This window comes from Leptonotus elevatus, chromosome 11 (genome assembly GCF_054856555.1).
Source record: "Leptonotus elevatus isolate MCC_2025b chromosome 11, RoL_Lele_1.0, whole genome shotgun sequence".
Lineage (NCBI taxonomy): Eukaryota > Metazoa > Chordata > Actinopteri > Syngnathiformes > Syngnathidae > Leptonotus > Leptonotus elevatus.
Window position 1 is genome coordinate 13,007,451 of NC_141249.1, and position 24,666 is coordinate 13,032,116.

Consider the following 24,666-nt stretch of genomic DNA (forward strand, 5'->3'; position numbering starts at 1 on the left):
TGTGGTTCTTGTTTTCCAGAGGAGGTAATGCTTGCAGAGGAAAATAAAAATCCCGGACCCTCAGCCCTTGATGGTAAGTCTCCATTTTTGCCTTTTTTTAATTTCCTTTCTTTATGATCTCTATTTGATTACATTGCAAGCAGGTCAAATTATATGTTGTTATGAATTTCCTGGATAAAAGTAGCAAAACAGGAAACTACGGTCTTGTCACTTACTGATGTGATTTTAAGATTTACGCTCCAAAAACAACGTACAGGTAGTTATTGAGATGCACCTGTACATCTCAATAACTTGTTGAAATCATAAAGTCATATACTGCATTACATAGTAGACCAATTATTGCCGATTATTGGTGCCGATATTCAACATTTTGGTGGCTATCAGTACTGTATTGGCTTTTAAATAAGAAAAAAAAATCTGACGGCCGATAAGCTCCGGGAACTATTTATTAAAAATAGTATTTTTTTTTTTTTTACAAGAGATGCTGATCAACCCACTGCACCATTTGTTTTTGTTTAGTTCAGTTACCTCAAGTTTTCTAAAAATGTATTTACAGTAGACAAAAATAGGGAGCCATCGTATTTACTTGTTTAAGTTTTCATGTAGCTTTTTAAGGCATACTTATGAACCTTTTTGCTAGAATTTTAAAAAATTTTATTGCCTAAGATTAAAAAAAGAAGCAAGAAATAATAAATCTGAAAACGTGTTCAATAAACATATGCTTTAAGAATGGAATTAGTTTTTTTGTTTTTTTTATGCCACAACCACCCCCCCCCCCCCCACCCCCCTTTACTGAAAATGAATATCGGCTCCAAATATGACTTATCAGCCTCCTTGACAGCCACCCCTACTTAGGCATTCTGCTCTGTATTAAATGTAAAATCCATTATGTACTGGAAGATAACACGCGTCATCTTCCCCCAATGCTAAGCCGCCGTTGTTTATAGCACTTACGTGTTATTACGAGACCACCAATGGCACAAAGTTTGCTTTGGTCATTTTGGCACATTAGCCAATGGCAAGCCAGGCCCCTGCTCTCATGACTGTGACCTTTCCTCCTCACTGAAGCAGCAGGACTTTTATTAAATGTTGATTGATTGGCAGCTCTCAGGAAGCTCCCTGAGTGGAGCACAGGCGGCGCCTACGGTGAGCAACCCTCCTCTCATCTGCTCGCTGCCTCTTCAACTTCACCACGCCATTTGCCACATGTGCACGCATTCGTGGGAGCAACTTTTGCAGCGTTGTTAGATAGTGGGAGCAGCTGTTTTGATGAGAATGAACGCAATTGCTCTGAATGCTTTGATTGAAAAGAAAGGTGGTGCTCTGCTGTTGCCTTGACAACCACCAGTCTGGAAAGAATAAGCGGAATGCAAGTGCTTGTGCATGGCGAGTGTGTGTTTCACACCTTTAGCAAACAGTGTGTGCTTGTGTTTGATTAGTGGCCTATTAAAAAAAAGTCCCCAAGCAAATATTGTGAAGTATATTCAGCAATAGAGGAAGGAAAATGAGGAGGGCGCATCAGGACAGGATGAAATATAATTATAAACGCCTCCAGCACCAAAAGGTCAAATCGCACTCATCACACTGACCCAGGCATGCACGTCGACTCTCGTGAAACTGAATGAGAACTCACCTTCAAACAAGTGCATGGATTTGTGTGTCATTCGTTTTCTCCATTTTTAGTTGACAATCGAAAAATGACTCATTATTTTGTTGCTTATTTTTAAATCAAGCACCAAAAAGACGTATGATTTGAGCAGAGCCCCCAAATTTTTTTTTTTAAATGGGCCGCAAGACTTGGTTGTGTTTATGTGATCTGGAAGTTGGTAATGAGCATCAATAAAGATAAGCGATTGCACAATTGATTTTTGTTCGCTAATGCTAAATGCTATCTTGGTTTAACAGTGCTATACAAGTGAATGCACTCGCTATTATGCAACTTTTTTTTGCGAGGTCCCGACATCTGGTGGAAGCTAGCTGTGCACGCATTGTAACATTGGAAATATACCGCTAGAATGCTCAGCTTGTGCTGTCTGACCATGACCAGGATCCAACAAATATATATACACATTCACAGTCTAATCATGAATCTAGGACAGCGTATTAGGGCCACGTACAAATAGATATAGATATTTTTTAGAGGGTGGGGGCAATATTAAGAGAAGAAAAAAAACTCGCAAATTTGCCACTTTATAAAGTCGTAAATTTGCCACTTTATAAAGTGGCAAATTTGCAAGAAAAAAATCTTAAATTTGTGAAATTTTATTTTACCAGAATTATTATTTACATATTATTTACATATTCATGCGTTTTAGTAATTTTATTGTACAAGTATCTAAGTTTGTCGAATCTGCTGCTCTCCGTCATTCACTTGCATTTACCTAAAGTATGCTAGCATCTGATTGGTTAGTGCTTAGTCAGCTGATAGGGGATCAGGAAGTGTTGTCGCTCTCGCTGCCGTGTATGACAAGTATAAAGTTTAAATTAAGAATGAATCAATCTCCATCCTGCCTTATATATAGAGTTTTTTCTCGCAAATTTGTGACTTTACAAAGTGATCAATTTGCGAGTTTTTTTCTCGGAATATTGCCCCCGCCCTCTAAAAATATATATTTATACGGGGCCCTAATACGCCATCGTAGATTCATGATTAAACTGTGAATGTGTATATGCATTTGTTGGATCCTAGCCATGGTCCAAACTCATTGTGATAGCTAAAGCTAACATATTTTTTGCTAATGCCCCTAAAGAAACTTTAGGTCCATATAAACACAACCAATTAAATAATAAAATCAAACTCCTTCCTGTGACTGGGTTTTCTTTTGAAATATTTTTGTTCTGAGACAAGATTTTAATTGTGAAAAATCAAGCATTATTTTTTTTCTTTTGTGTGTATGTGTGTGTTAGATATAACAAAAAATAATGAGTCTCTATTTCGTTTTTAATTGACTTATTTCCAATTGTAAACGAAAAGAATGAATAATACATGCATGGCCTGCCAAGCCCCTTCGGAGCATGGTCTGCGATGAGAGAGATCATTAAATGGCATTCAGCTGTTTGGATCATTAAGTGAACATTAAAGTATTGTTGTTTTGGTCTCCTTCTACTGCAATGCAAATGAGCTTGAAAGAACTTTTGCCTTTCAGCTAAAACTATACTGGCATTAGGGTGTCATGCGTGTATGCGTTCCTTAATGTCAGTTGTCTCGTGTTTGTGGTCGGGTTGCATCTTCTGATAATGCCTGTGCCTTGTTTTGCATGAAGGTGTTCAAAGAAGATGTTTTTTTCAGGGGGTGGGTGCTGTTTTTGAACATTTGAACAAATCTTTTCTGTTCTGTTCAACTCGTTTTTGTTGTTAGTGCTAAAAGTGCTGGATGGTAAAGGGCATTCTTTTTCATTATTTATGAAATGTTATTACCAGTACACTCATTAATCACTTTAACTGATTAAATGCATATGATGTAATTTTTTGTGTTTTTCTCCTCTTTTTTAAAAAATTGAGAATAATCTTTAGACAACTATATTTTCTCAATTAAAAGGCAAAGTAAAATGTGATTGTGAAATCTATGGAAGGTTGGTGAAATTCATTGAATAGAAAGGTTGCTCTTTTTTTCACTGAGCATTATTCTAAAGGCTACAATGTTACATTTGTAAACTCACTACTGTATTTGTGTAATAATACGTACAGGCTTGTTTCCGCACCTGCATATAAAATAGTTTTACTGATCTGTTTGTTGTGTTAAAACTGCTCCATGTGAAGTGCTGAAGAGGGCCACCACTATAAAAAAGAGAGGCATAGAGTCGCCACATCGGGCTCCAGGAGACGAACAATATGGCGACATTTCCTCAGTGGGTGAGTGGACGTCTTGCCGGTTTTCTTAGGTGACCGTCTTCATCTCAAGTTGAGCAGCAGGGCACCGGCGCTTCTTTCTACCTTCCCTCTAGGTATCCCCATGGCCAGAGAGAGCTTCAGAAGGGGCAGGCGAGGTCCCGCCGTGTATTTCCGCCGCAAGGAACGCATCCTGCGCATCTCCATCCGCCGCGTGGTGAAAACGCATGCTTTCTACTGGACGGTGCTGGGTCTGGTGGCTCTCAACACGCTATGTGTGGCTATTGTTCACCACAACCAGCCACTCTGGCTGTCCAATTTTCTGTGTGAGTCAAGATTTATGTTGTAGTCCTTTGCTGCCATCTTGTGGCACCTATGGGCAATTATTAACGTTTTCAGAGGCCGCTTCAATCAGAGAATGGAATTATGGGCCAACTCATCTGCTCTGTGAGGATGAATATTAAATCTGATTGGTTAAAAAACGGTTAAATTGCTAATATATAGTTGTAGTCACATTTCTAATGCTCTACTCTAAGCAGATTAGAGTGACATGGCAGCACAAAAGATACCACAATCTCATAGGGCAGAAAATCAAACATCTACATACATAATTGGAAGCAGTGCCGCTAAGAACACTATGAAATGAGGAGAATACTATGTTGGAAATAAATGAATACAATTTCATGGGAAAAATATTTATATTACAAATAGGTAAGTGCCAGTGTAGGCCTTTAAAGTGACTACATCATTTGATTATGCTAATCTGTGTGTGTCTGTTGCTGCTCCAGACTATGCAGAGTTCTTGTTCCTTGCTCTGTTCCTGACTGAGATGTTCCTGAAGATGTACAGCTTGGGCCCTCGCCTCTACTTCCACTCCTCTTTCAACTGCTTCGACTTCAGCGTCAGTGCCCCGTCTCCTTCTCCTCAATCCCTACTCTTCTTCTACAAAATCTTCATTTCCTGTCCTTTGACATCCACAGGTGATTGTTGGCAGCATCTTCGAAGTGCTTTGGGGTGTCTTCAGGCCAGGCACTTCCTTTGGGATCAGCGTCCTGCGTGCTCTTCGTCTGCTAAGGATCTTCAAAATCACCAAGTTTGTGCTTCTTTCCAAGGCGATTGAGATCAAAACTTGACCCATTCTTACTTTGCGTGACGGTTTGATTTCAAATTAAGGTACTGGGCATCTCTGAGGAACCTGGTGGTGTCACTGATGAATTCCATGAAGTCCATTATCTCCCTCATCTTTCTCCTTTTTCTCTTCATTGTCGTCTTTGCTCTTCTGGGCATGCAACTCTTCGGTGGCAGGTAAGACTTAGAAGTCCATCTTCGCTTCCAGAGATTTACTCTTCAGAAATTCATCTTTATCAAACATCAGTCACAAAAAGTCACCTAAATTAATAAGAACTAATAAGACATTTTTTTCTGCCGTCATTTTTTTTTGTGATAAATGCAAACAAAAGAGCCTTGAACTAGGTGTAAAGTAAGGGCTCTTTGAACCTTAGCTCTCTCACATCCAAAGAAAGAATCATACCGCTAGAGTCGACCAACCATGTTTAGCTGTTGATGTGCAATTTTCACTTTTTTTAAAAAAAATTATAATTGCTCATGTATAGAGCAACAAAATTCCCTTATGATTACAATCTGTCCAAGAGATTTTAAAAACAATAACCAACGGGGGGAGACAGACCTCTTTCACCTGATTTCACTATCCCGTTTCACAGTAGCTTTTAAGCTGCTGGACTGTGCCAAAATATAAAAAACTAAAGTAAAGTAAGCACTCATCTGCAAATCCAAAGCAAGAATCATACCCAAGACTAAAGAACTACATTTAGCCAGTAACGTGCCATTTGCAGCACAGCAAATTATATGATGTTGTCAAGGGTCGCCTTAGGATCTTTTTTGCATTGGACTTCTCGCACCAAAGACAAGCCAAGATAGTCAAGTGCAATTTCCGCCAGTGAAGCCGCTTTCTCACTTTTTACCCACATTTTGTTAAGTGCGGTAAATTATCAGCAAAGCAATCATTTAACTCACTATAAAGTAAGGGCTCGTCCGGGATTTGAACCCGGGACCTCTCACACCCGAAGCGAGAATCATACCTCTAGACCAACGAGCCACTGTAGTGAGAGTTTCCCCAGTTTATCCCATTGGTTATAATTTTGAATTTTTATTTTTCTGTCGGTAAAATGATGACATAATGGTGCTTTAATAGTTTGAATGTAAACTCTTTTATTTAGAATAGGTTTAATGTCTCTTATGTTTTATAGCCTCAAAATATATACTCAAGCTGTCAATAAAGTATTTTGTCAAAATGTTCTGCGTCTCTACAGGTTCATCTTTGAGGACTACACTCCCACAAACTTTGATACCTTTCCTGCAGCCATCATGACTGTCTTTCAGGTTGGCTAGTCAGTCATGCTAAAGCTATTCAGACCAATTACCGGGAAACATAAGCCAATAAATTGTACTGCCATTTGATGTGTTTTTGTTTTTGTTTTGTCAGATCCTGACTGGTGAGGACTGGAATGAGGTGATGTACAGTGGTATTCGCTCTCAGGGGGGAGTCGAGTCCGGCATGTGGTCCTCGATATACTTCATCGTCCTCACGTTGTTTGGGAACTGTATCCTCTTCCTTTACTCTTCCGCCTCCTCCTCGCTCAGGTTTCGGCGTTCCAACAGCGTTAAGCAACAGGATAGCTTCTGGTTCAATTTATTTGTTATCTCAGTGGCAAACAAATATACTCTCTTCTCCCTCTATTATGGGAATATAATGGAAATTCAACAAAATGTGCTGCTACTGGCCTGAGTGTTTTCGTTGTTGTTGTTGTTGCTGTAATAAGACAAATTGCGTTTTTCCTTAACTCAAGTTTAACCAGACACTCTGCTAAATGTCTTCTTGGCCATTGCTGTGGACAACCTTGCTAATGCACAAGAGCTCACTAAGGTAGAGCCCAATAAACAATGGTCATAATAATAATACAAGAACAGCATTTAAAAAAAGGGATCGTTCTAAAGATAATATTGTTCGTTTCTGACACTTGTTATTCATTTCACAACTAAAACGCTTGTGATGAATATCATTAAGTGGTGTAGGTTCTCATATTCTCCACCCATCACTTGGATTTGCAGTCATTAGCCAAAAAAAGAAAAATCACATTTGACTCTGTATTCACTCTTAGGACGAGGAGGAAGCTGAAGCTGCTTTCAACCAGAAGCATGCTCTCCAGAAGGCGAAGGAGGTCGGCCCACTCTCCTCCTTCATGTCTTCAGAGTAAGTCCTTCTTCTGCCTGACCTTCACATCGCCTCCCTCTGTCTCTCTTCTCATCTTCTCCCTATACTGCCTCCCCCACTGCAATGAGCGTCCGTATAGAACTTAAGTCACACGACTGACTAGTTTGATGAAGTAGTTATGGATGGAGGCTTTGGTACAGACTTGTTGACATTCACTCTTTGTCCTTGTCTCCTTGGATATTCATAACATAATAGGTTCATATTGTTGTCATAGAGACAAGTGCACTTATTATGTCCTGCGGGGTCATTAGTCAGTCAATATTGTTGCTATTAGGTAATTCAAAGGTAACTAAAGTGTGGGTGGAAAATTATGCACTGCCTGGCCCATTATCGACAATTACACTGGACAGTGTTTAATTTTGGTGATATGTTGCCGTGAGCGGTGACATTGTTTGAATAAGAAATTTTCGGCTATGGTCTGTATATATCTCATGCCCCCGATCCACTTTGTCAAAATTCCAGGAAATTCTGGCATGGGCCATCAGGGGGAAAGAAAAATAAATATGCGTGAGTGTGTGCGTGCTCACTCCCATTTGAAGACTTTGAATGTGTTTGCTTAATGCTGAACATAGCAACATCCTACTTATAAGGGGGTGTGCACAATTATGCAACCACATATTGGGAAAAAAATTGAATTCAGCTGAGTTGAGGTGGTTATAAGCCACATTAATGTGGAAATGGTTTGGAAAGGATTTAGCTTGGTATATATATATTATATCACAAAAATATTGCATTTGAACAGGGGTGTGTAGACTTTTTTTATATACACTGTGTGAAGTCACATAGGGCTTTTGGGAATGTACTTGACCTTGTTCCCTCTTGGTTAGGTTTCCAGGTGACAAGATTGACCATAGCGTGTTGCGTGCAGTGGTGGATGCGCATGTGCATGACAGGATCGTAGCCTGCCTTTGACTCGATATGCACGAGAAACACGTTTGTCGTACGGGCATGTGAAAGATATGTTTCCCTTTCCCTTTTGTTTTCACCCAAAAACCAAATGGTACTGGCTGAAAAAGAAAAAAATGTGCGTTAGTTAGAGCTGAGCTAGCGTGACGGCTGCTCGTCACAAGCGAGAGAGAGATGACAGGAGTTTGCCGGCATCTGTATGCACGGAGGGCGCTCTGAACTTTATCTCATTTCAGTAGCCAGCGCACTGCTGACCTTGAACAAACTTGCATGGCGGCAGGAGATAAAAAAAAAGAAAAAAGAAGTTGCGGCATGTCGGATGGAGGCTGAAGATAAATTCTCTGCATGTGTTTGGTTGGCATGATAATAGGAAGAAAATCATAAATTGCAACAGCCTTGCTGAGACGCTGTCAGACTTTGAATTGCTCCTCCATTCTGCACCCTCCTCCGAATATTGTGCTTCTACCTGAATTCACGCATTAAGTTGGCCAAGCATGACCTGAGGATGCATCAATGCTTGGAGGTGGTTGTTGTCATTACAGCTGCATCCAGATGCTTTGTGTAAAAATCTTTTTAATGAAACATATAGTATTACTTCTTTTGTGTGTTGTAAAATCACATTTATATGTTGTTGTTTTAACTGTGTTTTTGTGTACACATGGTGTTAATTGTGAAAGTCTGAAATGCCCTGCGATCATTGATGTGCTCTCAATGTTTATGAATGTTTTCAGATCCGACAGCCATCTTGTGTGTCAATGTGTCGTTTGGCTGCTGTGGAGACACACATCAAAGTATTAACAGTGTTATATTTTGATTGTTGTGTGAGTTGAATTTCTCGTCAGATATTAAAGTTAGTCTTCATACTGTACATATTAGATTCATACACCAAATGTCGGCTAAACATCGCCGTGCACACGCAAACACTTCCAGGTCTTTTGTTAATTCTCATTAGTTGGTGTCAATGTATTTCTTTCGCAATTCAGTTTGGTGAGAGCATCTCTCAGCATTCACATATATTTTTTAAGAAATAGTCACGCAGGGGTGTCCAAACTTTTTCCTCTGAGGTGCAACAGCCACTTTGATTTTTTATTTATTTATTTATCAAGTACATCAAAATCAATCAAGCAATTGCATTTGTTTCTATATCACAGTGTTTTTTTATAAACTGCTACGGGAACAGATTTCTTTAAGTGAAATAGTTCGCAATTTGGACCTTGACAGAGCAAAAAGTCGAGGAAACCCTTTTTGCTTGTAAAAATGTATTATCTTTCTTCACCACAGTGTTATGAACATAAATATTGTTACTACTTACGTTAATTTGCTTCTTTGCATATTTAGAAAAGCTCTTCAGTAAATAAAAGATATGCATTAGTAGCAAATGGCATTTTTAGTATATCCCGCAGGCCGCTTAAAAATGGACGGTTTGGACACCACTGTAGTAGTGTGTGATTTGCTTTGTGCATTCCGGTAAAGCTATTGATTCCAAATTTTTCCAACAAATAAATCATATTCATTTTCCAAGGACGAGCATCTTTTGCTGTGTGTCTCCCAGCCTGTTACGTGTCTGCTCACCAAAGCACTAATGTCTTGTTTTCAACCACTCGCTCATTGATAACACGGACCGCGCAAGAATCCAAGCCCCAGTAAGTAACACGTACTGCTGAGTTACCGTTCACCTCTCTGAATGTCTCACTCGCACCCGCTCGCCCTTCTTCACTGACTCGACACAGCAACCTCATTCTCTTCATGCTCCAGATCGCATCTTTTTTTTAAATATATATATATATATATATATATATATATATATATATATATATATATATATATTCATGCCTCTGACTCACTTCTACATTTCACTCTTTCTGTTGAAAGCACACACAGCAATTCTCAGAAAAACATAATCACTGAACCAGTAAATCAGTGGTCTCATTTTTTTAAATGAAATGGCTTGCTGTTGCTACTTAAGCATTTGATTACAGCATCTGCTATGCACGTCAGTTTTCATCATTTTTCATATTAATAAAATTCAGTGGAAACTCTTCAAGTCGAACACAAGCCGTGCCGAAATGCTGCTTAGCCCCCAGCAACACATTTTCCCATAGGAAATAATGCAAATATAAATAAACCGTATTTGCGATGTTAATAAATGTAAAAACAAGTTGAACACGTTCTAGCAAGTCCGTAGCCCCTTCAGACCCGCATTTTTGCTGCTTGGCAAAATTTCTTTGTTTTGATGATTTTTATTATTTTCCCACAAAAGAACAACATGGAAAATTTGGGGGGGACCTCATGTTTTTAGTTGTTATATTGGACTGTAACGCGTTGTAAACTTACCAAACTTGTATGCAACATTTTTAACATGAACATCATGCAAATCAACTTGCTTGTTAAGATCCAATCATGAACCAGAAGTGTTGACATCATCCAAATCATGTGTTTTATTGGTTTCGACATGCAAATATGTCATGTCCACAGCAACCGTCTATGGGTCTGAAGGGGTTAATGACAAGCAAAGATGATTGGCGTAGCATAAGCACGTTATTTATTTTTTTTATCTTAATTGTTGCACAAGTGTAAACAGAAGTTAACCACCTTTTATTAATTACATTTTTTTCTTAATTTTACTAAAGTGATGCTATAGTCTTACTCATTTGAATGAGTTCGCCTACTCAATAAGTTAGAATACTGTGGGAAACATAATTTGAATACAAAAATTAAAAGTCATACACTGTGTTGAGAAAGTCGCATATATATTTTTATTTTATTTGTATATTTTGTATTTACATTACTACTATTCCAACCATTGGTCTACATGACATATGCCATGTCTTCTAGTGGCTCGTTCATTTTTCTGTGATTTATTTACATGCATCTGCTCATTATTTAAAGGTTTCCTTTTGGTACATCATATTAACTGAAATACAAATGACAAGAAATACAGAAACCCTGTTTGTTATTAAATTACGTAATGTGACAACATTTTATTGTGTGCAACATCTATTTTATCCTACATTCAAACATATCTGTTAGTAAAAAAAATATATAACTGACTTTTTTTTTAACACCCTATATTATACAAATCCACTACACTCAGTGAAATATTGCTTGATTTTATTTTTTATATTTTGGTGATTTTAGCTCATATCTAACAAGAGTTCACCATCTGAAGACATTTGAATACGGTGGATCCCTGTTTATTCAGGGTTTTGTTGCGCATGGAATTCGTCTATTTGCATATTTTTTCAATATCTATAAAAAAAACTTTTATGCAGTTGTAATGGCCATCAATTATTTACAGATTTTTGCTCTGCGGTCTCTATTCCCGTTTCACTTCTGGAATTGAAATACCGAAGTGAACGAACTTTTCGACAATATTCTAATTCATTGAGATGCTCGTGTGTATTCTTCTTCTTCCCTTTTTCACCTTCTTCTTGTTCTCTAACGCCCCATGTTAAAGCTGCTTTGCAAAAGAAAAACAAACAACAAAATTGATTAATCTACCGCTTGTGTGACATCATTCCAAATTCAGATTTGTACGACCTTAGGGCTGTTCGACTTTAGAGGTTCCATTGTAAATGCAAACAACATTTGTTTAGATCTGGAACTAAAACACTTTACAGTAAAAACATGAACTACTTTGCAATTCACTTTCTTTTCTAAAATGTGATACTCAACGTGATCAATGTATATGTGTCCACAGAGGAAGCCGAAGGAGGCGGCCCTACCTGTACAGAAAAAGAGCCATCCACCGCAGTCGACCCACCTACTCCCGTTCCTTGGAGGAGGCGCAAGGCAGCCTCAGGGAGGGCCGCCCCGTCCCACCACTCAACCCGTCTAACTCTTTCATGTCCAGGCGAGAGAGGAGAAAGAGGATGACCATGTCCGTGTGGGAGCAGAGGACCAGCCAGCTGCGGAGACACCGGCAAATGTCCAGCCGGGAGATTTTGTTCAGCGGCCCCAGCGAGGAGAAGGACGGATCTGCCGCCTCGCGCCCGCAGTCCCTGCACCGCATGGCTATGCAGAGCACTCCACCAGGTGGTTTGAAGTGCCTGACAGACCCCCTTGAGGATCCTCTGGCATCACCAACCAAGAACCAGACCTCCATGAAGATGTCTTTTGAAGCTGTTCTGTCTGGTGTTATTCCCGAACCACCCATGTCAGCGCCACCTCCAGAGATATTGGACCCCTTGAGTATTACCCCTGAAAATCCCCCAGAGACCAGCCTTGACATCGACAACAAGATCAGCGAGAGAAGGAGCCCCAGGTTGAACGGTGATCGTCAGCACAGGGCCGTGAAGAAGTTCAGACCGCCGGACAACGGTGACGCCGGCGGGATCAGGGGCAGGAAGGCGCTGCGTAATCGTCAGAACGGGGCCAGGAGTCAGGGATCATCTTCTCGGAATGGGAGTCGCTCGGTCAGCAGGGAGAGGAACGGGGAGAGGAGCAGGGTTCCAACGAAAGTAGAGGTGGAGTGTGAGAGGAGAGAGGAATCCAATCCTTTGGAGAACAGGTGAGAACCGACAGTCTTTTCTATAGCGCTTAACCTTTTTTTTTACCAATTGTAACAACTTTGATAGCATAGTGCCAAACGTATCATATTAAATACAAGACATTTAGAGCCCTCTATTTCATGAGTACAACATTTATTTTTCCCCATTAAAACCTTTACGTATATGATCTGACACATGCATTGCATGGATAATCCATTAGAGGGCAGTATCACCCATCTGATGGCTTTTCCAGCGACCTTGCAAGATCGCCCCAATTGAGAAAGGAGAGACACCTAATTCTTATTATGAAATGTTCTTTCTGATTTTTGGAAATACTAATATGTTTATTATTCTATTTTTGACAGTTATAAATTTACGAATTTAAAGCATTGTGACCAGATGTATCAAATATGACACATCAAAAGTCATATGAGGAAGTTGATTTTCAAAAAAAAAGTTGTTTTTTTTGTTCAACAGGACCAATAAATACTCTATTTACAAAGAATCAGAATTTTCTCTCAAATATTTCATGGTTCAGGCTTTATAGAGTTAAAAAATAAAGTTCGATCCATAAGACGCTCATTCCAAGTATGTCATCAGGCATAGTGACCAAAGTGCAACAGTGGACACTGAGCAACCAGACAGTGTCCAAAAGCAGGCAGAGCTCCGTCCGGAAGAAGAAATGTGTCCACTTGCTTTAGAAGAGAGCAACCAAGAAGACTTGGATAAATCTCAGCTCAGCTCCAGCGTGATCGTCGAAATGCCCGACATGGAGGCATCGATGGAGCTGTCTACCATTACTGGTAACGGTTAGATGTTCCGAGCTGTTTCCTGTTTGACTGTCTTGACTGTCAACACGCATTTCCTATCCCCTCTTTTTGCCTGCGTAGTTAACAGCAAGGACCCTGAAGCGTCCAAGTCTGAGGAGGCTGACGACATCAAAGCAGTCAACACTGTGACGCCTGACAGCATGTTCATCTTCAAACCAGACAACCCGTAAGCCACGGGTGTTGATTTATTTTTATTTTTTTGGCTTTATCAAGCACACTAAAATCAGTCTATCAAGCAATTGAATATTGAATATCAGCCACTGCACTGAAGAGCATTCAGAAGCAAAACAGGAGCAATCTGTTGTAAGAAAACACAATTTTTGCTTGTAAAATGTAATTATCTTTATTTGTCTTATGAAGAGAAATGTTACTTGTTTAATTGTTAATAGTTTATTTGCATATTTGAAAAGCTCTACGGTATATAAGACAAATTTATTTGGAGCAGATCTCCTTCTTAGTACTGTATATGCCAGGGGCCACTTAATATTGGATGGCGGGCCATAAATGGCCCCCGGGCCATAGTTTGGACACCTCTGCCATAAGTTCTCATTGCCAGCTTCCCATATGTGGGATTCTCCTGATAATATTGACTTGAATAATGGAAACAGAAATTAACAGATTGTAAATCACCGTGATTGGACGTTACCTGAGCCCTGAGCAACTGTGATGTCATTTTCAGTAGACAGCAAGTGGCAAAATGGCCGCCTCCAGTTTCTACCTTATTCCGTTCTTTAGTAATCACCTTTTAAAAATAGGTGATTTGAGTGACACTGAGCAAAAATTGAAACGATAAAGAGAAAACAAGCTTTTTGTGAAAAGATACATTTTCTGCACAACAGTGACTTTGACACAATTTTTTATTTAGTGACGCTCTGTGAATTAGGTTTAATGTGACAAAGGCTTTAATCATTCACGTCGTCCTTGAAAACGTTCTATTTCATCAGATTTGTCATGTTTCATTGTAATTTCATACTTCCGGGAGCCCATTGAAAAGAGATACAATGCTGCCATCTGCTGACCATAATTAGTGGGTGATGTGGGATTTTACAACCCCAATGACAAGGCAGTGCTGCGCAACAAGTTGCACTAATGGCACAAGTAAAACGTAGTAAACGTCAATTAACGTTTTGGGCGGCATTCATTTGGCTTTTAGTATACGTCATTAAAAGTCTTTGGCGGTAAAAGTGTTAAAGGTCACGTAAACAAATGAAAAAAAAAACTGTATTGAACTAAAATGGGGAAAAAAATCATCGATTGAATTTGATGTTGCATCGTGAAATCTTTATTAGGTTAGTGACCCAAAAAGCATTAATCCCACAATGTAGTTTTAGTCATCTTATGTCCCGATTTAGTCTTGCTGTCTCTTCACTCTTTTTGCCGTGTGCTGTTTGTCCACAGGGTGCGTCGAGCGTGTCACTATGTGGTGAACCTCAGGTACTTCGAAATGTCCATCCTGCTGGTCATTGCCGCAAGTAGCATCGCACTGGCCGCTGAGGACCCCGTAGCCGCCACCTCGGACTGGAACAAGGTTTGTGCATTCATGGCAATTGTCTTATACAATGCAGCCTTTTTTCTTCTTCTTTTTTTTTAACCATCATGTCATGACTCATTATCCTGAGGTGCAATTTAATAATCCCCGGGGTGCAGTGCCTCTCTTGATCTGCATAGCAGTTCAAATAGTATTAAAAAAAATGTGAAAAATATATATTTCCTGAAGTTGTTTTGCAAAATGATGCTACTGTGAGAACTAATGGGGGAGACAATTAAATTGTGATTAGGACAGTAGGTTCTTTTTCCGAGCGATTATTATGTTTTTCGAAGAGATTGTTGCATATCAAGTCACAAGATGAGAGCCTTTAAGTTTTGAAATGAGCTTTACCTTAAAAAGAAATCGACACAAGTTTACTTTTTGATGAATTCTATTTCTGTGTTTCTTTCTTTTCTTATTTAGGTTCTGCGCTATTTTGACTATGTGTTCACTGGCGTCTTCACCTTTGAAATGATTATTAAGGTAAGTGACCGTGCAAATAAATAGAGATGCCTTTTCTGAGAAAGGATGCCAGAAGGCAGACTGGAATGGTTGCTGCAATCTAGTTGGGGGCAATTATTTTTATTTCAGGTGTGGGGAGAAACGACTGATTTATACAGAATGCGAAAAAGTACATGAAAATATGGAAATATGTAGCAGCCGATATTTAAAAAGAGTTGAATCCCAAATTGAAAAAGAAAAATGAATGATGAATTGGATGGCTTTAGCTTGTCTGCCTCACCGTACAGTTATACCTCGACTTATGAGTTTCATTTTCCCCCCTGATCAGGCTTGTAACTCAATTTTCTTTTTTTATTACCTTATATAGATGCCGATCCCGATATTTGGCACACCAAAAATAAGTTTTTTAAATCAGATAACCGATTAATCAGCTGATTGAAAGCTGACAGCTGAAAAGAATAAGGGGAGCTGCTTCAATTGGCCAGGAGTTGGCTGCATTCCATCCCACAACAGTGCAAAACTCTACCCATATATGGCCCAATGAGCGAAGTTACTAGCAAACATGATTTGTGCATGATGCCCTTTAACATTAAATCACATTTTTTCTACTCCAATATTTTCTTTGCGATGTAATTACAACTTAAAGCTATAGAGACTCCTTTCTCACATGTCAAAACATGTCATCTTTGGCAGAGTTGCATTGGAAATGTATGATGCACAGAGAGAGAGAGACCATTTTTAACACTAATGTTACCTTATAAACATATAGTATACTTACATACATTGCATTTTAATTGACATATGAGAGAATGGAAAATGATGTAATTCACACAGGATGACATTTGGTCAGCCGTGTTACTTCCTGCCTATACCTACTGAACAGCATTTACTGTTTCATGAGAAAGTAAGGTTGTATTTAATGGACCAAATTCCTAATATTAGCCAATAGCACATTTCCTACATAGAAAAACTTTACGTTAGGACACTCGTAAGTCAAGGTACCGCTGCATAATGATAGTTTCTTAGCCTATGTGTCAATCAGAATAGTTGAATGTCTAGTATTGCTCTTGTAATGGAAATTGTTCCTAAAATTATATTTGAGAAATGTCACATCCTTGTTGGTCCTCAGATGATCGACCAGGGTCTGCTCCTCCACGACGGCTCGTACTTCCGAGACCTGTGGAACATCCTGGACTTCATCGTGGTGTTAGGAGCGCTGATGGCCTTCGCCCTCACGTCAGTTGCATGATTAATTCAGGCTGCTCTGTCCAAACGTGTTCGTGTCAAAGCTGCTTGATGGCTCCTGTGCTGCAAATTGCAAATCTCCTGTATTCCATTGTAACTGTTTACGCACATGACCCTCTCTTTGTCTCCCCTGTCTCCGAATGGTGACCTCGCGGGACTGCCTGCAGCAATGTGATGGGGTAATACTCTTCAGAAGAAATTGTGTCATGTCATGTTGAATATGTTGCATGAATCGTGTGCTACTCAACTTGAATCCTCACACTTGTGTCTTCTTGCACAGAAATAACAAAGGAAGAGACATTAAAACCATCAAATCACTGAGAGTGTTGCGTGTGCTCAGACCCTTGAAGACCATCAAGAGACTTCCTAAACTCAAGGTCAGAGCTTCAGCTTTGAAATTTGGTGACTAACCACTCAACAAAGAAATCATAACAATATCTTGTTGTTACACTTCTGAGGTTGTGGGTTAGATTTTAAGCTGTATGATAACAAGGGCTGTAAAAATGGATGCATATACACATTTTTACGCACAAAAACGGACTGTTATTTTCTCTTTCTTGCAGGCTGTGTTTGACTGCGTGGTGACGTCCCTGAAAAACGTCTTCAACATCCTGATCGTGTACAAGCTGTTCATGTTCATCTTCGCTGTCATCGCCGTGCAGCTCTTCAAGGGGAAGTTCTTCTACTGCAACGACAGCTCCAAGGACACGGAGAAGGACTGCCAGTAATAACGCTCGCTCGACTCAGTCTGTTGCTCTTTTGCATATTGCCAGTGTGGCTTCGCTTCATCGTTAAAGTGTCAGTAAGCGAGTAATATGCTAAGAATATCAGTCTGTAATCGATGCGTGACACATTCCAGGATATCATAGCATCGCCATGCAAATAACATTAGAATCAGGATGCTCTTTCATTACATTATACATTATAACTGCTCATTTTTAGCGCAGTTGGTAGGTTGGTAGGCACAAACGGTGGATTTAAATGGTCTACACACCCCTGTTTAAATGCCAGGTTTTTGTGATGAAAAAAAAAATAGCACAAGATCATTCATTTCAATGCTTTTCCCAGATGAAAAAAAATAAATAGATATAAATAAATGTACAAATTTAACTGCGGTTCATTTTCTCTTTAATAATCACTAAATAATTTATTGAAATTTGTTGTAAACCTTCATACACTGGGAGATTTAAAAATACCTAAAAATGTAATAATAATAAATAAATAATAATAAAAACATTTATTGCCTCCCACAATACCAATGTGCTATGTATCTAAAATAATCAATTGTATTTATACATAGCTGAATAAATAAGTAAATATTTGGATTTTTAGTTGCATTAAGGCAAAAAAAAATTCTTTACAATATGTTATATGTGCACCCACTAATCTAAACACTGTATTCTCATTAATATTGCCTTTGTGGAATATGAATTAAGCAGAAAAATCCACCAGTTTGTATCCATCTCTGGGGACGGCCATTTTGCCACTTGCTGTCAACTGAAAATGACATCACAATGTCTAAGGGTTCATTTTGTGAACGCCACATGACCAAACTCAGAAAACAGGTGAGCCATGATGTCATTGTCAGTCGTTATATTCAGTCAACGGTAAGTGACAAAATGGCCGCTCCCTAAGATGGATAAAAACTTTGAAACTTAACTTTCCCTTTAATAACATTGCATATTAGTATTTTATCATGTCCTCATTTGCGTGGTTGTCTAATAGTTCATATTAAGGTAAGAGTAAATTGTGTATTTCTTAAACCATGTCACGTAATTTTAGTATGTGTATGGGTTAGCATCAATGCTAGCGCTAACACAAAATAACAGGTGTCCTGGCTGGTCCACCAATACAAATGATATAGTTGCACTGTCAAACTAATTGCCATTATGTTTTAAGTACTGTACTATTTTAACATTATTTTGTAAGTTAACCACTGCTAGTATAAAATAATTAAACAGTAAAATACTATTTCTTCATTTTAATGACTATTGATAAAGATGTTAGTTAGTTAGTTAGTTAGTTAGTTAGTTAGTTAGTTAGTTAGTTAGTTAGTTAGTTAGTTAGTTAGTTAGTGGTTTGGAGGTTTGCAGAAATTAGGTCTCGTCGTTGATATCTCAACAGTCTCACTGGATGTAATGCATGAGGCAATTTAAACCCAAGTTTCGTTCAATTTAAGGGCATTTGTTTCCTCATAATGACAGACGACCTCACACGGTTGTTTAATATTTGCCATTACAAATGCTCATTTTGTTCTATCTTCTGCCCTCTTGTACAGAGGTTACTATATAGACTACGGGAAGGACAAGAAAGAGGTGAAGAAACGTGACTGGAAAAGACACGATTTCCACTACGACAACATCGTCTGGGCTCTGTTGACACTTTTCACCGTGTCCACCGGGGAGGGCTGGCCACAGTGAGTGTGTGCACGCCCCATCCATTCATGAGCGATTTCACCTTCGGACCTTTTTGATGATCAAAACGTGATTATGCAAGTCATTTAAGAAAGGTTTTGCCATTCATCTAACTGTAAGGTTGAACTATATTTCACTGGCAAGGCTTGTAAATTAACCACAGCTATTTAATGGTTTCATTTAATCATTTAAAATCATATCATTCTTCAAATACCAGAGGGACATTTGAACAGGGAATGACTTTGATGAGAAGATTAGTACCTCGCAGCATTTTTGGAAAATGATATTAAATACTGTGCTACGTTGAGAAACGACCCGACCTCTTGAGGTGTATTTTTTATTTTATTTTATTTTTTAAATATACAAGCCGTCATTCGGCTATTTTTTTTTTTCTTTGACATGCAAGTATGGTGGCAGTCAACTTTGCAACAAGAAGCAGTTTGACAAATAGTGAACAATTCTGCAAAAAAGAGACTTCGAACTGTTTGTTGCCACCAACACTTTTATTAAATTAAATAGAAAAAATAATTACACATTGTGTATTTAAAGCAACCCATAGCTTTGCTTTAGCTGTTTAGTTTAGCTTAATGCTAACAAACACTGCAAAACCCCATTGACAGCTAATGAATGCTAATGCTGTCTGTATTATACTAACCCGAGTTGGCAGAGGTGCAAGCAACACAAGAAACAGCACAATGTCCATTGAACTGAAGAAAATAAAACTGTTTAACTCTTCAAATTATTTTCAATTGTGTCATTACTGCGTTACTGTTTTGATAATGTACAATATAAATGAGTGCTACTTTTCTTATTAAAAAGCCCTTATGTTGGGTTTTGGGGATTCTGGAAAGGATTAATGGCATTTCCATTTAATTCGTTAGGGAAAAATTAGAATTACGAGTGCTATCATAAATTCTGCCTATAAAGACAGTAATGCTTAGTTTAGATGTATATTCCATAATAAGGCAACTTGGAGTACGGTAAATAACTATACATAGTGGAGATAAAGTGCATTTTCAAATCTCTATTTAATATTGATGATAACAAGTGTTGCATTGTGGTCCTGCAGGGTCCTACAGCACTCGGTGGACGTGACAGAGGAGGACAGAGGGCCGAGCCACGGCAACAGGATGGAAATGTCCATCTTCTATGTTATCTACTTTGTGGTCTTTCCTTTCTTCTTTGTTAACATCTTTGTGGCCCTCATCATTATCACCTTCCAGGAACAGGGAGATAAGATGATGGAGGAGTGCAGCCTGGAGAAGAATGAGGTGAGAGACGGCAGACATCTTTTATTCATCCATCACACGGTGTTAGAAAATTCGGCTCAGTAGTACAAGGTTTGCAGGCAATTTTAATAGCACTGAATGCTGTTCCCGCAGAAAATGTAGCAATATGCGAGTACGTGGATTTTTTTTTTCTAATGAGTTGTACAGGTTATATATGTAGGTCACGTTATTGTTGAAAGTTTTGAAATGTTTTATCTTTGCCTCATTTTTTATATCACAAAAACTTGTCATTTGAACAGGGGTGTGTAGACTTTTTATACCCACTGTATATACTTTTGGAAAGCAACAATGTGCATTAATCCTCGGTGCCTTTCCTGCTCTTCCTTCGGTTCTTTGCACTTTAGAGGGCGTGCATTGACTTTGCCATCAGTGCCAAGCCACTGACCCGTTACATGCCCCAGAACCGGCACACGTTCCAGTACCGGCTGTGGCATTTTGTGGTCTCGCCCTCTTTTGAATACACCGTCCTTGCCATGATCGCGCTCAACACCATCGTACTTATGATGAAGGTATGGGATTTTTTTTTACGTTGCACTATTTAAATTTAAATTTCTTGTATTTCATGAACTTTTAGATGAAGTGGCAAAATATTCTTTGCTCAACATATAGCGTCTCATTTTGTGTACATTGTGCAACTTTGATCTCCAATTTGACTTCCTCAGTTCCTTCACAATGTGCTCTAGAATGCTCGTTGCACATGTAATTATGTGTATGTTTCAAACGATGTCTTTAAAAGGGTGCAACTGAAAAGACATAACCCATTAACTCATTTGCTCCCAAAAATGTATAAAAACATTTTAAATATTGCCACGGTCTCAAGAACGTATTTATACATATTTTTTGTTTTGTTTTTTATGCTAGAGCATACAGAAGGCTTTGATGCAGCCTCTGACCTGAAGAAGTCGCTTAAAGCAATGGTAGTTATTACTAAAAACGGCCAGCAGGTGGCAGCAGAGTATAAGCGATCAACCAGGGCCATGTTGCAACAAGCTCTTTAATCCAGTGTTTTATACAGATTTGTGAATAATGATGAAATTGAGCTATATTCTAATGCTAATAATGCTTCAAAACGGAAACAGATACAAATATACTTGTTTTACTCCGATGAAAGAAGAGACTTTAATCTTTCTTTTGGTAGTTTTCATGTTTTTATAGCACTAGAACACAATATTCTGTGAGCCGCCCAAAATCAGTCAAAATCCAGTAAAACAGGCGGGAGCAGGGAAAATGGCCGAGAGTCAATGAGTTAAAAAAAAAAAAGAAGACAAAACCCAAGTAGGTAATAAACACACACACACACACACACACTCCCCCCGACCCCCCAAAAAAATAAATAAAAAATAGCTGCTAATTTTAAAGTAAGATCAAATCCCAATATAGCAATTTTCCATTCTTCTCATTTCTAGTTCCTGATCGTAAAACGGTCACAAGCAGGCAGCCATCGCAAGTACCGATACCTTGAAATAAGTATCGGCCCAATACGATAACTGGTATCGGTATTCGGCCATCTCTAAAAAATATCTGTCCATACCTGAAGCTGAAAATGTGACTTGGTAAGATCGCTTAAAACAGTACAGATGTCTTAAAACTAGTGTACTGTATTTATACTACCTATACCTATTGAGTTATAATATACTGTTTCATATTTTAAGGAAAACTTACTAGTAATAAAATCACAACGATACTTATAATACCTTACTATTCAAATTTTTTACAGTACACAAAACCTCATACCTGACTGTGATGTTTTTACAATGTTTTTGCACTATATTTCCTCCAGAGCTTTCTCGCTGCTATTTATTTCCTCAAATGGTCTTCTTTTCCTGGACTGCTCAGACATACCGACGCATGGTGACTCAGCCTGTATTAAATATTGATCCCTAACGTCCAGGGGCTGCTATTTAGCATGACCTCATTAACGGCGGCTGCCGCCCCCGGAGAAATGACTCCTTTTTATAGTGCGACGGATGAGGGGTGAAGAGACTGCTATTTCTGTCTCTGGATGAATCTTCCATCAACCTGTAGCTGTCAAAGGATTCTTTTGCTTGTGTTTTAAATGCTGTTGCTCGTGTGTGTGTGTGTGTGTGTGTGTTCAGTATTATTCAGCCCCGCCCGCCTATGAGGCTGTCCTCAAGCATCTGAACACAGCCTTCACCGTTCTCTTCTCCATTGAGTGCGTTCTCAAGATAATGGCATTCGGCTTTCTGGTAAGGAGGGACAAACTTACACGTGACGTGACGTGGCGTGCCATGGTCGTCTCGGAATGAGTCCAACTGTCTCTTGTGTCTTCGCAGAATTACTTTCGAGACACGTGGAACATTTTTGACTTCATCACAGTCCTGGGCAGCATCACCGAGATTGTAGTAGACTTGCAGGTGAATGGAAAAGTGGAAGTAAGAGGCGATGATGATCCTCTCTGCTGGCCATTTGATTCCCGTTCTTAGTATTCATTTGAGCTGTAGTGAGGCAAATGTAATTAAATGTGTGGGGATTTTTGTCAGATCTAATTGTACAGTTGGGTCAAAAAAATAACCCAACTATGGGTAAAAAAATGGACCGATCCTCTACTTTGAGTCAAGAAATGGGTCTTTGAGTGTAAAACAACTCATAAATATTGGTCAGATCCTTTACTTAGCTGAAAATATTGAGCCATTTTGTATAAAACAACCCAGAAAGTTGGGTCAAATTGACCCACAAAGTGGATCGGTCCATTTTTGATCCATAATTGTGTAAATTAATTGAAACTGTTTTAATCCGACCTCAAACATACTGTATGATATTCTAATGACGTCACAATGTGAACTTTTGAATTTGATTTCACTCCCAGTTCGTGGATACGTTCAACATGAGTTTCCTGAAGCTGTTCAGAGCAGCGCGTCTGATCAAGCTGCTGAGACAGGGCTACACCATCCGGATCCTTCTGTGGACTTTTGTGCAGTCCTTTAAAGCCTTGCCTTACGTTTGTCTGCTCATCGCCATGCTCTTCTTCATCTACGCCATCATCGGCATGCAGGTAAGATTCACACGCTTCACTTGATATGGTAGACTACAAAAATTCTGGGTGAAATGTAACTCCAATTGGGTGGAATCGCTAACCCGGTGTTGAGTCCAGTGCTGGGCTATTTAAACCCAGGGTAGGATATGGATTTGACCTAGCACTTTGGGTCAAGATTTTGATCCAACAATGGTGAAAAACTACCCATACAGATTAATTAAAGCTACGCTAAACTGCGGTTAAAAAGAATACCAAAACAGTAATCCAATCCACACAAAATCCACAGCTACCCAACAAGTGGGTTAGCAAAACACCTGAGCAGTTTTTGCATGTATATTTGCATGGGGACAACCCATTATACTTGTACAACAATATAATGACTGACATGACTCAATGATTTTGTTTCTAACAAACAACAAAAACACGGTCATCAGTGATTGCAGAGGCGGCTTTACTACTTTTTTTTACAATTGAATGTATTAATAATGAGGAAATCTCCCCCTCTCTGCAAGGCATCTTAACGACTTGTTTTGAATTTCAAAAGAATGATACTATTCATGATGGCGGGGCGTGCCTCCAATTTGAAGCCTACTCGGGAATGAGAGGCGACTTGCGATTGATTCTATGCCCTGAGAATTAAATGATGTGGATGAAAGAGAATATCCACAAGTAAACTTCCAAAAGCTCGAAACTTTACATTATTTCTTATGAGACTTTTGAAAATAGGACAAGTTGAAAGTCAATAGGAGTCACAGAATGATTGTGTGACTTTGGAGATTGCATTGCGTTTATTTCCCCAATTGTCACTTGTTAACACTTTTAACTTGTGAATCAGGTGTTTGGCAACATTAAGCTGAATGAGGAGACGCACATTAACCAGCACAACAACTTCAAAAGCTTCTCTGGCGCTCTGATGCTGCTCTTCAGGTAAATAGCACGGCGTCCTCCTCGAAATGACTTTATTAATACTATGCCCGTTATTTCCAGACTACTTCTCAAATAATGCATTTGTACATGCTTTTAAATAGCAAGGCGGAGTGTATAACACAAATGTATGTAATCAAAGGTTGATACATTTTGTAAAATTATTATTTAAGCGAAGGATTAAGGACTTTTAAAACATACAAAAAGAAAAAAAAATGTATGATTTATTTATTTTAAACATTGTTGGTATAAAACACCATTCGGATGATGAATGTGAGAGGAATGTGGGAACAAGTCCAAAAGGACATTTAACACTGTGCTTCACCCGCTGGTTCACATTCCCTGCTCCACTGTGCCGTTTCCATGTTGTTGGGATGATGTTGCTAAGTGACAATGGTAAGGCGATGCTTCTAAAAGTACCCAAAGGGCCACTTTTTGTCAGAAGCTGATGGATGCTGCAGTG

The 24,666-nt window shown here is 39.0% G+C and overlaps 1 protein-coding gene and 1 non-coding gene across 2 annotated transcripts in view; one reads left to right on the forward strand and one right to left on the reverse strand.

Moving 5' to 3' along the window:
* Nucleotides 1-24,666, forward strand: part of cacna1ea (calcium channel, voltage-dependent, R type, alpha 1E subunit a) — a 92,284-nt gene that overhangs the window by 56,527 nt on the left and 11,091 nt on the right. The window contains exons 11-37 of the mRNA XM_086088801.1: nucleotides 20-73; nucleotides 1,105-1,146; nucleotides 3,760-3,852; nucleotides 3,945-4,154; nucleotides 4,617-4,729; nucleotides 4,809-4,921; nucleotides 5,002-5,133; nucleotides 6,159-6,228; nucleotides 6,332-6,449; nucleotides 6,705-6,772; nucleotides 7,008-7,099; nucleotides 11,727-12,536; nucleotides 13,117-13,319; nucleotides 13,407-13,512; nucleotides 14,745-14,874; nucleotides 15,298-15,357; nucleotides 16,466-16,572; nucleotides 16,749-16,760; nucleotides 16,862-16,958; nucleotides 17,145-17,305; nucleotides 18,860-18,997; nucleotides 20,065-20,266; nucleotides 20,629-20,793; nucleotides 22,381-22,491; nucleotides 22,579-22,659; nucleotides 23,112-23,297; nucleotides 24,115-24,206. Coding sequence (XP_085944927.1) covers nucleotides 20-73; nucleotides 1,105-1,146; nucleotides 3,760-3,852; nucleotides 3,945-4,154; nucleotides 4,617-4,729; nucleotides 4,809-4,921; nucleotides 5,002-5,133; nucleotides 6,159-6,228; nucleotides 6,332-6,449; nucleotides 6,705-6,772; nucleotides 7,008-7,099; nucleotides 11,727-12,536; nucleotides 13,117-13,319; nucleotides 13,407-13,512; nucleotides 14,745-14,874; nucleotides 15,298-15,357; nucleotides 16,466-16,572; nucleotides 16,749-16,760; nucleotides 16,862-16,958; nucleotides 17,145-17,305; nucleotides 18,860-18,997; nucleotides 20,065-20,266; nucleotides 20,629-20,793; nucleotides 22,381-22,491; nucleotides 22,579-22,659; nucleotides 23,112-23,297; nucleotides 24,115-24,206 — 3,766 coding nt within the window. The remainder of the gene's footprint in view (nucleotides 1-19; nucleotides 74-1,104; nucleotides 1,147-3,759; nucleotides 3,853-3,944; nucleotides 4,155-4,616; nucleotides 4,730-4,808; nucleotides 4,922-5,001; nucleotides 5,134-6,158; nucleotides 6,229-6,331; nucleotides 6,450-6,704; nucleotides 6,773-7,007; nucleotides 7,100-11,726; nucleotides 12,537-13,116; nucleotides 13,320-13,406; nucleotides 13,513-14,744; nucleotides 14,875-15,297; nucleotides 15,358-16,465; nucleotides 16,573-16,748; nucleotides 16,761-16,861; nucleotides 16,959-17,144; nucleotides 17,306-18,859; nucleotides 18,998-20,064; nucleotides 20,267-20,628; nucleotides 20,794-22,380; nucleotides 22,492-22,578; nucleotides 22,660-23,111; nucleotides 23,298-24,114; nucleotides 24,207-24,666) is intronic.
* On the reverse strand, nucleotides 5,873-5,944 carry trnap-cgg (transfer RNA proline (anticodon CGG)). Its single transcript has one exon. It is a non-coding gene; the product is annotated as a tRNA-Pro (tRNA).